We start from the raw sequence: 13353 nt of genomic DNA on the forward strand, positions 1-13353 counted from the left end.
ATAAAATGGCAGTTTTGCCTATCTGTCTTAAAATCTAATGATATACAGATTTCATTATATGTAATCTTTTGGTTGAATGTAGTTTTTATTTCCACTGTGGTTTTATCTTGCATTTAGTTTTTATTCAAGTGTATTCTTAGTTAACAGAGACTGAGAGTCCATTTGATTTTATTTTGTTAACCAGTTCCAGTGTTAAGTGTTCTGTTGAAAATAAAGTGTGTTTATCTTTGTCAGGAAATCGCATGCATTATTACGTCATTTCCATTAAATCAGTGTAAAAAGGTCTTCAAACAATATTATCGTTTATCGCAATAATTTTTGAGACAATCGTTCAGCAATATTTGTTATCATGACAGGGCTACTCAAGTGTTTCGATTCATGTTTTTTTTTTTTCTTCCTCCAGTCTATTTTTATCAATTTGCTCCTGGATGTAATTCTGACTCCCGTGCTGCGGTGGAGCTAAACCTATTTTGCCCTCCTACCTCGCTTCCTGCTTCTGTTATTTGCTTTTGTTTCTCAAATAAAAGGCATAACGATATTACAGCTTTCCTTGATTTATTTCAAACTTGAAACATTGTCTAGCCTGTAAGGTAAAAAAACGAATGAACCAATTAATCGAAATGTATCGTATCGTGCTGTGTTCTTGAGTATCGAAAATAATCAAATCGTTGGGTCAGGAAATTTATACTGAATCAAAATGCCATGATGGGAGTGATTTACAGCCCTACTCCGTCCTTAGTTTCTATAACGCTTATAGTATCAATTATTGTTTAATGTTAAAATGAAATTTAGAGGCAGAACAAAGTGAATATTTTAACATTTTTGTTTTGTTGTTTATTCAAAGTAAATAGTCTTACATGAAACTAGTGAAGCTCTTGTTTATATGTTTTCCAGGGTGCTATCTGTCGTTTCCAGCCAATAAACTTGTCTCAGGGGAACACTGCAAGATAGTGAAAGATGAACACTCAGGGCGGGTTTGGCTTGAAGACACCAGGTACTGTACCTGAAGTATTCATCTTGCTTCATTTGTTTATTATAAACATAATATACACATAAATACAACTCTGGAACTCATTTTATAGATATATATATATGTGTGTGTGTGTGTGTGTATGTATGTATATATATATATACCGGTGTGTGTGTGTGTGTATATGTATATATATATATATATATATACCGTAAATTCTCTAATATTGGCCTGTATTCCAATAGCGGCCGGGTCTCTAATAATGGCCGGTCTCGCTGTCAGAGGAGGTAAATAATGGCCGGTCTCTAATACAGGCCGGGGCTATAAACGTTTTTTCTGGGCATACCTCAACATTATACTTGTGGTAGTAAGTAACATACAAGTACCACAGCCCTGCGCAGCTGAACGACAAGCCCTGCTGCTGCCCGTCTGCGCGAGGAAGAGAACAGACACGCAGCAGAACAGGAGGAGCAGCGCGAGTGATGAGGAGAATAAAGGGAGAGATGAAGAGGAGGAGGAAACTGAGGAGGAGAATTAAACAGAATTGGAGGATTTTTATATATTTTTTTTACTTCAAACCAAGCGAGACATGGTAACTGTACTTTTTCAATAAATGAACCTAGTGTTTTATAGGTTCAAATAGACACAAAATCTCATTTTTATTCATTCCACTGGTAGTCTGTTTTGCTCAAATAGCAATAGAGGCCTGTCTCTAATACTGGCCTCTATCCAATAAAGGCCTGGACCGCGATGCACTTGAGTGAAATAAAGGCCCGGGCCTATATTAGAGAATTTACGGTATATATATATATATATATATATATATATATATATATATATATATATATATATATATATATATATATATATATAGTTTCTCAAAGCTTCATCTTAACACAGTGTTTTGTTTTGTTTTGTTTTGTTTTGTTTTTTTCAAATTTAAATTTCAGTAAAATGTTTTTATTGGTTTTATTTTTTGGCTTTTTTTAATAATGGAATAAAATTCACTCCATAATTATACCAGTAGAGCCCAATATTGGCAATTAACAGTCAACAGTTGAAATAACTCAGAACTTTTCCTAAACTCTGTCGCCCTTATTTGCTTAAGTAAAGTGAAAATAATAAATGTGATGTGTCCTTTTTATTTGAATCCACATTTTGCTTTCTAAATGAAAGAAAATATTTGTGTCTATATGTTGGAATCTTTGTGCAGCACTAACGGCACAGTGATCAACTCGTCCAAAGTGGTGAAGAAGCAGACTCACGTTCTGCAGAATGGTGATGTCATCTACTTTGTGTACAGGAAGAGTGAACCAGAACACAGTAAGAACTTCAGAGTAACCCGATGCTGATTTATTGATATAAAAATGTTGATGTGAAAGACGCTGATCAGGTTTTGTCCCTCTGTAGACATTGCCTACGTTTACCACTCTTTAACCATGGAGGAAGCTCTCCCAGAGGACAGTCACAGTGAGTATTTAGATAACCTAGAAACGGCTCATTAATCACATCATGTGCTGTTACTCTTTTATATGTTAATCTTCTAACCCACTCCAGACATAGAGAGACCAGCCTACAGTGTCTCCCCTGTTCTGACGTCAGAGATGTCCCTCTCTGTGGAACCTGTAATGCTCACAAAAGCTCCTCTGGATCCATCTCAGGAGGAACCTCAGCCTTCAACCTCAGCCTCCCACTACTGCATTGAGAACCCCTCATCTGTTGGCCCCCCTTCAGCTTTTGGTACGTTTTCTTTGGTTAGTTTAAACCGTGCATTGCTCTGCTAGATTCTACAGGGTTTCCGTGGGTCATTAAAAATCATTAAAAGTCATTGATTTATTATTTTTTAAATTAAGGCCTTAATTGGCATTAAAGTTCATCAAATGTGATTATTGTGGCATTTAAAATGCTTTATTTGAAAAAAAAAAAGTTTATAAAAATAATTTAATCAGATATAACTGGTTCGGCGTGTTTGAACGGAGCTGCTTCTGAAAAGCTTCAGAAAAAAAACTTGAGGCGGAGAAAAAGCTAGAAATTGAAAAATGCAATTTACAACAAAAGTGGCTTCGTTATGAGGAATTCTGGACATGTATGGAGCCTGTTGATGGTGTTAAAATTATTTCTAAGGGCATTAAAAAGCATTGAATTAGATTAGTTAATTTCTGCATAAACCCTGTTCTAGTCTTCCTGCACATCGCAGGTAAAGTGCTTTACAAAAATTTATCAATTTTCTATTTTTACATCTTGTTGAAAGTAAGTGTGATGATGATATATCTGGTGATAAATCCACATGTTTCTTGGTCATTTTACTCTTTTAACGCTAGAATCGTTGGGACGGCAGTCTGGGTGACGTGTTTTCTCCATCCAACCGGCTGCATAAACTACTGACAAAGTGCAGCATACTTAGACTACTGCTGCAAATAAATATTGTGTTCTTCGCAGGGATTTGTAATATTAATTATTAATTAATTATATTTCTAGGGCTGCAACTAAGTTGTTTTTTTGCAAATCGATTAATCTGTTGATTTTTTTATTTTTTATTTGACGAACAATCTGATAGCCAAAGGTTCCTTATAGAAGACTTTTTTTGTGAAATTAAACCAGGTGAAACAAAACATTTTTCAACTGAGTTCTAGATGGAGCATGTTGACAGACGAAAAGGTTTTTTTAATCTTAAATGCAAAATGTATATATAGTTTTTCTACAATCTTGGTATAATCACTGCTCAAAGTGGGCTGCTCTGTCAGCTAAAAGCATGTTTTAAAGGCTCTATACGCCGGTTAACGATTAATTGATTAATAAATTAGTTGATGATTATTTCAATAATCAATTAATCACAATTAATTTTTTCAACCCTAAATATTTTTATAAACTGATGCAAGTAAAATCTCAAATTTTCATTTCCCCCCTAAAGTATTTAGCTTGTTCTATCATCCTTTTAACTCATGACAAACATTCTTGTTCCAGCTGGAAAAACAAAATCCTCCCCACATCATAATGCTGCCACTTCAAATCAGTCACTGTTCTATCACATAATATCACAACATAAAACTTGAAATTTGTGCTTCTAATGAGTGTTTTTTTTGTCCCTCCACCTCATCGGGTGAAGACAAGGATGCAGCCTCTGCCGTACAAAAGCACACAGACTACCTGGAGCCAGAATGCAAAAGGAGAAGAACAGATGGTTTGTGTTTGAGCTCCAACTTATTTTATTTTAGCCTGTGTTAGTTCCGGATCGTCTTTTTCATTTTATCCTTATCTTTAAAGTCAATGTCAGACTCAGTGAATAATGACGAACAGAATTGTTCTATTTCCAGGTCCAGACTCAGATCTGGGTACAGGAAGCAGTACAGAGACTGCAGGAGCCGCTGAGGGAGGCCTTCTGTCCAAACCGCATGTGGAAGAGACGAAAACGGACAAAATGGAGGAGTCCCTGACATGCGTTATTTGCCAGGACCTACTGCATGACTGCATCAGGTGGGAAATTAGGAGTAGATCCAGGATTGATGCTTGAATGTTTTTTCTTGTTCTACATGTCTGTGCATACGTGTGAATGTTGCATTTCTCCTTTTGGGCCTCCAGCTTGCAGCCTTGTATGCATGCTTTCTGTGCCGCCTGCTACTCTGGTTGGATGGAACGCTCCTCGCTGTGTCCCACCTGCCGCTGCCCTGTGGAGAGGATTTGTAAAAACCACATCCTAAACAATCTGGTGGAGGCCTACCTCATCCAGCATCCAGGTTTGCTCACAAGCACACATGATGGAGACACGATCCCACAGAGATCGAAATGCTTCTAAGTCAGCTTTCACCGAGTCCTTTGGTTTAAACCGAAGCGTCCCTGTTTCTGTCCCACAGAGAAGTGTCGCAGTGAGGAGGACCTGAAAAGCATGGACAGCCGGAACAAGATAACTCAGGACATGTTGCAACCTAAAGTTGAACGTTCCTTCTCTGATGAGGAGGGCAGTTCAGATTACCTCTTTGAACTCTCTGACAATGACAGCGACTCTTCAGACATTAGGTAAATCAAGTCATCAAACCAAAAAGGTGCAACATAGGAATATAACAATATGATATATAAAGAAAGCTACTAATTTTTCAGCACCACAGATGCCTGGTTTTTGTAACCCTTGCTGGTCCCGGTGGTTATCAGCTCTGATGTTTTTCATTTTGTGCTTTTTGTCTGCAGTCAGCCTCTTGTGTTGTGCCGGCAGTGCCCGGGCCACATGAGGGATATGGGCCAAGTTCTGTTTGCTTCGGGTTCAAACTTTTGGTTCACTGGTCTGTCATCTCTGCCACCTGTACTGCCTCCACCTAAACCTGCATGTGAAGACGGGGCGGCAAAGCCAGCAGGGGAGCAGCCCTCCACGTCCTCTGATCCGCCCTCGGCTCATGGTGAGTTCAGACTTGACTTCGGGCTGCATGGAAACTGAAATCTGTCTAATCACTTATTTAAAGCAGAAATTCAATCATTATTACTGATGAAGCTAAAATATTGTGACTGATATTATTGAATTAGTTGCTAAATGTGTTTATCTCCTTTTCCAAATTGTCTTGCATACCATTTTGATTTAAAGTCACAGGGAAGTCATATTTAAATGATCAAAAATTATTCTGGCTTAAACATGTATATAAATGTACTCTTTATCAGACGATATTGTTCCAAAATTTTGAAAATTTATGTTTAAAAAAAAAAAATACTGTCTTAAAATCTTATTTTTTTTTTTCTTTATCTAATGCAGGCCAGTTAGTTATATGTCAGCTTGTGCATCTAAATTTGGCCAATCATATGCTCAGGTTATCTGTCAGTCAAATTATTTTCAGTCATAGCATCTTGATTCATATGTTGTAGCTAATATACGCAACAGTTGAAATAAGATTCATTTCCTTTCCCATTGAGTTCCGTCCCAGTGTTCACAGGGATGAACGTCTGTGTCTTCAGCAGGCGTAGAGCTAACAGAACTGGCAGCGTTGCGAGGCAAGGGCTCAAACATGTACGGCTGTAAGCCTTCTACACCAAACCAAGCTTCTGCTGTCCTGGCGTCCTCTTCCACAACATCTTCGTCCCCGCTTTCCTCCTCTAAATAAAAAATGTATGACTGAGGAGACTCCTCCACGACCTCCGACACTAAACTCTCCTCCTCTTGCATGTTTCCTCTGTCCATAGCGTTCCTTGACAGTGTCGTTTCTAAGTCACCAATTTAGTGCTACTTGGTCCCAATGGAATTTCCCATTGGGAACCTACTAGCACTGAGTTGCTAACTGGTTAGCAAGATGCTTTCAAGAAACCGGCCACAACCAAACTTGCTTGCGAACCTTCTGCCACAGCAATCCTGATATTGCTCCTGATAAACGCCCAATCACATTCACTTTATTCACTCGTATAAAGTCGTGCACCACTAGCGAGAATTCAGAAATGTAACGGTTGAATCAGCCACCTCCCTACGACTTTTAGTAAAGACCAAAATTTTTCTATTTATTAGCTGTGTATTAGGTGTCTGATTCCTATCCACTACCCTTTCCCCCGCAGCGCCGCAGGATTACTGCTGCCCCCCTCAGGGCTGCCACCTCATCTGCACCTGCTGCCTTCAGCCGATGCCGGACAGACGGGCCGAGCTAAACAACCAGCAGCAGGTCGTCACTCAACAATGTGAGCCGTCCTTTCACCTGTTCCCCCCCAATGATGTGTAGTTGTGCATTTTAACAACACAGGGGATGTTGAATTATTATTACACACTCATATCACTTTTTTATGGTATTACTAATGATAGTAGAAGCTCAGTATGCTTAAGAGGCCTCGTGTCTTGTCAGGTATGCTGTGCCAGCGGCCGTTCTGTCACATGTACTGGGGCTGCCAGAGGATCGGCTGTCATGGCTGCTTGGCTCCATTCAGTGGTTTGTATAATGTCCATATCTGGATAGCCTTTAAAGCTCTCATTTTTACTTCTGTTACATGAAACTAATCACAGAGATAAAGCAGCTTTAATAGATGCTTCTCCATCTGACTTACCTGTTGAGGCGTAGGCAGGCCCTCACCGCGAAGGTTTAGCTTTAGCGTTTGGACATTTTGTGTCCTTCCTGATGAGTTTAGCTATCCACACTGGGAATATATTGAATTGAACGAGCTTTTACTTCCTGTTTTCTTCATGAGGTTTCATGAGTCATTATTGCCCCTGTTGGCAAAAACGCACAACAGAATGTAAAGTATGGGCCAAAAACTCATGCTCAAAAATTTATTCAAATCTATAGGATAGGTTAATACTATGAGGATATAAAGTTAATGGATGTTTAACTATTAAACATCCACATATATGGCAAGTCTGACAGTAAAAACTCACCTAAAGCACCTAAAGCGTCGCTGCTGAGATAAATTTTTCTCAAGCTCCCACTGCAGTGCAGTTACCAGAAATAGGGTATTTTTTTCCACCCTTTTTTCAGTGAAAAACTGAAACAATACCTGGGAAACAGTAAAATCTTGTCTTAATTTGCACATGGTCTTATACATATATTGAAAGTTTAGAGCAGAGGTCACAGATTAGCGGACCACTGTCCGGGTCCGGACCCACCTGCTGGCTAACTCAACCTGATTTAAAATATTTATAAAGCACCGCATGTTTTACGACAGCACAGTCTAATTTCACTTGCGCCACTTCTCCTGGTAATATGGTAAAGCCTTCGGGATCATCCCAGACCAGGCTACACGTGATGCAAATTATCCAATGAGCTGCTGTCAGTCTGGGTTGCTTCTGCTGCTACTTTTAGACACAGCAGGCAAACCTGTGGCAAGCTGGGCGATGGGAAAGAAGGAGAAGACGATGAGAAAAAGAAAGCAGAGAAAGTGTGGACTGCTGGAAGAACTGCGGTGAACGAAAAGTGCAACAGTATGCTCAAAGATGACCCTGCACATTTTGAGTACGTTTGGCTCAACCTGCTGCTGTGAAGCAGGATTCTCAACAGAGTCAAAAATATATATGGATCCAGGCTCAAAATGAGCACCTTGATATGTACTTGAGAATAGCTTTGTCTCCATTCAAACCCAGGTTTAAAGCCTTGCAGGGCAGTATAAAGCCCACTGCTCTCATTAAGGCATAGAAAAGACAACAACAAAAAAAACTAAACAAATGGCCAGTTCAGGTGTTTTATAGAATATAATAATCAGAAAATTGTTTTGCCATATAGCTTTGCTAACAGATGTCTCAGAGCTAGCTGGTAGCCCAACAGATTTGCTTTCACAAGCCATTATGACCGTGAGGTTCTGCTTATGGCAACTTTATTGAAAATTGAAATTATTTTGGTAGTAAAATCTTTTACAGTGGAGGTGAGAAAGAAGGGATAAAAACTAAGGGTAGAGAGAAAAAGAGAAAATGAAACAAAAAAGCAAAATGGACAAAACAAAATATAATTAGTAACTTCTAGAAGTCTGATTCCACACCTGTATGAGATGAAAAGGACAGAGAACCAGAGCAGCAGGTGTCCCTTATGCTACGTTCACACAGCAAGCAGTAAGAGCAGCAAAAACTTGCGTGCTGCTTTATTTTTGATGCTGGTACAAGTTTAGTTCTGATGCGCGGCTGAAGCATCTTATGTATGCTGTGATCAGTGGGTAAGAAGTAGTTTTAATATGTTTTTAAGTGAGAAAATCCATATGAAAACTTAATCTCTGTAGCCAGTTCATTCAGATTACATCCTGCTTTCAAATATTATTTCGCTGTCAGAGCCCCTCAGACCCCCGTATACTGGCAGTGTGCCATCATTGGAAATCCCATTCAACAGCAGCCTCTGGCCCGGTTGCCTCTTTGGGGTTTGCCGCGGTGGCTGGAAGGCCTTTTTCATGTACGTGATCCAAACTGCAGGCACCAGGATAATAAAAGAGAACATGTTTTGCCAGCAGACTTGGGCATTTTAAGTTCATTTAGGCGTTAATAAACAGTTTCAGAGGAGTGATCATAGTGATCTGTATCATCAGTGATGTGTCTGTCTCCCTGCCAGCTCCCAGATCAGCTTCTATGATTGGTTGATGTGGCGCGTCGAGCATCAAAAGATCAATTTTTCCAACTCCAGCAGCTTCTGCGTTTGCAGCGCGTCAGATGCTCAGAAGCTCACGCCGCGCTGCTTCAGCTGCTCAAAACGCACTACGGAACATTTTGCTGCGCCTTGATGCGCGTCAACCATTGACTTTGCATGTAAGCTAGCTGCTCGTGTTGCCTCTGCTGCTTTAGGTCTGATGTGTGTGGAAGACAAAACCTATGGTCATTACGCAATATTATCCAGGGTGTAGCTGCAGCTTAGTATTTAGTATTAGCGTGTATCCCTGAACACCCTGCAACCAAACTCCTTTTGTATGTATGCCTGAGCATGCTCGTGTATAAATGATTTACAAAAGCTTCTTAGAAGGAAAATACGCTTAATAGCAGGCGTGGGCGGCCCCAGACTCACCCTTAAGGGGGCCCAATCTGATAGAGGCGATGTGAGACCCAGATATCCAAAAGCACATATGTATTTCCTGGAAATGTTAAATATGATGCTGACTGGGCTGTTATTTAATTTTGGACATTGGCCACCATTAGCATGGGAGGACCCACCCTGGAGGTGATCTCAAAATTTAAATTTCTAGAAATAATTATATTGACCCTTAATTTGAGCAGGTAAGAAAATCCACTAAGGGAAATATGATTTTACTCTGAAAACAAGATATTTAGATGTTATGCATTCAAGACAAAGGACTTTTCTTCCTGCTATCAGCATAAATCATATTTTTCAATTGGTAATTTCTTTACAGCAACTAATGCCTCAATCGTAGATTCACTATATTATCATTATTATATTATATAGTCATTATATAATGCCAGCATTTATTGAAGAATTAAATCCACTGTTGCCTTTTTCATTGTCTTTGGTCCAGCAGCTGATCCACACATTAAATGAATTAGAAATATTTTCTTTGCTGCCACCAAATTAGTGCAAAGATGTTACAGTCTCACATCATTGCTGCCCAGGTTTTCATCATTTATCTCAGGATATTTTCACATTCCCTGTTGTGTCTTGATCAATGAAACATTTGTTATATTTTTCCAGAGCTTAATCTGACTGACAAATGTCTGGACGGTGTGCTGAACAGCAATAACTATGAATCGGAGGTTCTACGGGTAGGTAACTCCTCAATGTTTCTGTTCATGACCTGTGAATTGGCTGAAGTTCAGAACTTATTTAATTAGTGTGGGGAAAAAAACAATTTTCAAATGCTAATCTGTATGAGAAACAATAGCAGAATAGAAGCTCATATCTGCACATTATTTTATTTTTTTATTTGTTTTCCCATTTCCATTAGAACTACCTTTCTGCTAAAGGGAAGACATGGAAAGATCTCCTCCAGGAGTCTTTGCAAAGCTTACAGGAGGGAAAGTATCTGCTGACAGGTGAGATCCCAGAGGAAATACTTTAACCACTTTCACACCAAACCTTTTAAATATCCACAATGCTTTGTGGTCGTCCCATCTGAGCATCTAACTGCAATGTTTTCTGATAGACCAGCACAAGGTATTGAACATTTGTGAAATGGAGGGAAAAATATAAAATTTTAAAAAGTATTCCATGTCCCCTTCAATCCTAAACTGAAATCAGTCAGAAGTCACATAATTTGTAAAAAGAGTTCTCATGTGTTTATTTTAATCCCAGTATACATCCAGATCTTCTGTTGGTTAGAGATCAAGCAGTGTAAAAACCTCAGTCCTGTTATGGAGTAGTTTGAAGGAGACAACTTGTCAAGAGTTTCAGAGTGATGCTGAAATCCGTTCTCTTGCTTTTTACTTAATGTAACATTTAGTAAAAATTGTCAGATAAGATTACAATGGGAAGGTTTTGGTCTGCTTGCCTAAAGCCGGGCATACACTGTACGATTTAGTTTTTTTTGCCCTTTTTGGGCAGTCGTGCGAGAATTTTTCAGGCCAAGTTTCAGTCTCGTTGTGCGTCATGTAGTGCACGGGGGTAACGAGGGGCAATCAGCCTCTCATGACCACTTCTCGATCAGGAATCTTGAGGTCAGGAGAAAATCAAACATGATTGAAATATAGTCGGCCGTCGTAAGGAGTTTTTGGGCAAATCCTGCTGTTGAAGCAGAGCTACAAGCGTCTACAAATAGATTTACCAGAACCTCTTGCAGTGCGCATGCGCAAACAAGGGAGTTCTTCTTCCAGATTGATGAGTCCGACCAGCACCATTTCTCAGCGCCGAGTCCGACGTGGTTTTTGGACGAAGGGTGGGAACAGGTAGATCACATCAGAGTAGTGTGAGAACATACATTGTGAGCTGTGAACCTTTAAATCCTGCAATTTCGTAGGATGCACGATATAATCGGCCCCCTATCGGTATCGGCCTTAAAACTGAATATCGGACATCGGCCACCCCACCGATATTTAACCCGATATTTGATCAGCTTCTGAGTTTCTAAAGTCTATAAAAAAATAAAAATACTTCTTCTTCTTCCTCAAAAACTTCTTTTTTACAGACTTAAAAACTTCTAAAGACGAGGGAAAAAATATTGATACATTAAAATATCACAATATCTTCATATGCTGATATATTGCCATTTAAAAACACCATATCAATCTCTTTTACTAATGAAATATTGCTATATGTCATCGTTATGCTACGAAATCCCCTGAAAATTCACAAAATATTGCCATATTTTTATATGTTGATATATTGACGCGGTATCGATCTATTTTACGAACAAAATCTCACAAGAATTTGAAAAATATCACGAGAGTTTGTAACAGAACGATGAAATTTCACGAGATTTTGAAAGTAAAATGGTTCAATACCGCGTTTTTAAAAATCAATTTGATATCAGCATATGAAAATATATTTGAGTATATTATTTTTCAAAGTGTCAGAAATGGATAACAAAACTGCTATTTTCAATGACTACTTATTTTTGTCCAGCTTTAACATCGGTATCGACATCGGTTATCGGCTACATGAGTTTTAAAATATCCGCATATCGGATATCGGCAAAAATCCCAATATCGTGCATCTCTAGTTCGTACAGTTTGAACTGTAGCTGCTTGCAACCATTGAAAATATGGCAGTCTACGCCTGGCTCAATGCTATGTCTGGAGTAAACGCTCCATCTCTGACCAATCCAAGACAAAACATGGTGGTGGCAGCATCATGTTGTGGGGGATGCTCTTCTTCAGCAGTGATGAAGACGTTGGACTTGAAGCTGAGATGGATGGAGCTACAATAAAATGGTTTAACAAGTTAAAACCTGTTAAATTCAGCAGAAATTTTAACACTTGAGGATCCTAAACATTCGCCCGTTGAGCAATGCAATGCATTAAATCGAAGAATATGTATGTGTTAAAATAACCTTGTCAAGGTCCAGAGTTTGGTTCAGCTAAGATTTGCGACAAAAACTTTATTTTCTCCATCTACTCTGATGATCTAAAGTTTTTTTTTTTTTAAATGGGGAACCATAAGAATCCACTTTCTAGATCTCCAAATCTGTGACTTTTAGAATGATGATGAAAATCAAATTTTTCTTTTTCTCCCTGATTTGAAATAAGCTCTGCTTTATACTAGCTCTATATTTCACATGTTGGTTTGTCACTTAAAATCCCAATAAAATAGTTTATGTAAAGCGACTAAATGTGAAAAGTAACAAATGTTTTTTAAAGCAAATGTTTTGCTGGGGCGGAACACGTGGCGATTCTCTTGTTGACGAGGCCGGATCTCTTTCAGATTGCCGCATCTCTGCAAACACAATCGTCTGCTCCTGCTGCGGTCTGCATGCCTTCAAAGAGCTGGCCTACAAGTACCGCCAGAGTATCCCTCGATCCGAACTGCCAGGTCAGGAGAATTCTCTGCTGCTGTTTCTTTACAATCTTATCCATTTTTTGTTACAATAGCGTTTATTTATCCTCAGCTTCTGTCACGTCTCGTCCTGACTGTTACTGGGGGCGCAACTGTCGCACACAGGTCAAGGCGCATCATGCAGTGTAAGTTCTTTCACATAACGAAGAAAAAAAACTAGAAGTTTCACCTCTTTATGTCTGATCTTTAGATTAGTTAGAACCTGTTTATATATGTTTTACCACTAGAGGGAGACCTTGTATAAACAGCCTTTTCCCCTTGAAGCTCTGTGTGAGATTTTCTTCTTGCCCGTTTGCATAAAAAGCTAATTCTTTCTTTTCTAACTTTAGGAAATTCAACCACATTTGTGAACAGACACGTTTCAAGAGCTGAAGGAGCTGCATGTGTTGGTTCTTCTCCCAAACTCAAATGTATATAAATCATGCACTTGTGAAACACGATCGTAATTCAAATGATATATGCTATCCTCTGTCTGTTGTAGACAGCTGCCTTATGCAATTACCATAATGCACATATTAA

The 13353-nt window shown here is 39.0% G+C and overlaps 1 protein-coding gene across 1 annotated transcript in view; it reads left to right on the forward strand.

Moving 5' to 3' along the window:
* The window catches only part of chfr (checkpoint with forkhead and ring finger domains, E3 ubiquitin protein ligase), a 15319-nt gene extending 1966 nt beyond the window's left edge, over positions 1–13353 (forward strand). Inside the window, exons 3-18 of the mRNA XM_015383029.1 lie at positions 895–994; positions 2184–2293; positions 2381–2440; positions 2528–2710; positions 4077–4151; positions 4285–4444; positions 4550–4704; positions 4822–4984; positions 5153–5358; positions 6494–6613; positions 6775–6858; positions 10039–10109; positions 10292–10379; positions 12703–12810; positions 12887–12959; positions 13164–13353. Coding sequence (XP_015238515.1) covers positions 895–994; positions 2184–2293; positions 2381–2440; positions 2528–2710; positions 4077–4151; positions 4285–4444; positions 4550–4704; positions 4822–4984; positions 5153–5358; positions 6494–6613; positions 6775–6858; positions 10039–10109; positions 10292–10379; positions 12703–12810; positions 12887–12959; positions 13164–13206 — 1799 coding nt within the window. The 3' untranslated portion in view covers positions 13207–13353. The remainder of the gene's footprint in view (positions 1–894; positions 995–2183; positions 2294–2380; positions 2441–2527; positions 2711–4076; positions 4152–4284; positions 4445–4549; positions 4705–4821; positions 4985–5152; positions 5359–6493; positions 6614–6774; positions 6859–10038; positions 10110–10291; positions 10380–12702; positions 12811–12886; positions 12960–13163) is intronic.

Source organism: Cyprinodon variegatus, unplaced genomic scaffold (assembly GCF_000732505.1).
Source record: "Cyprinodon variegatus isolate N-32 unplaced genomic scaffold, C_variegatus-1.0 Scaffold273, whole genome shotgun sequence".
Taxonomy (NCBI): domain Eukaryota; kingdom Metazoa; phylum Chordata; class Actinopteri; order Cyprinodontiformes; family Cyprinodontidae; genus Cyprinodon; species Cyprinodon variegatus.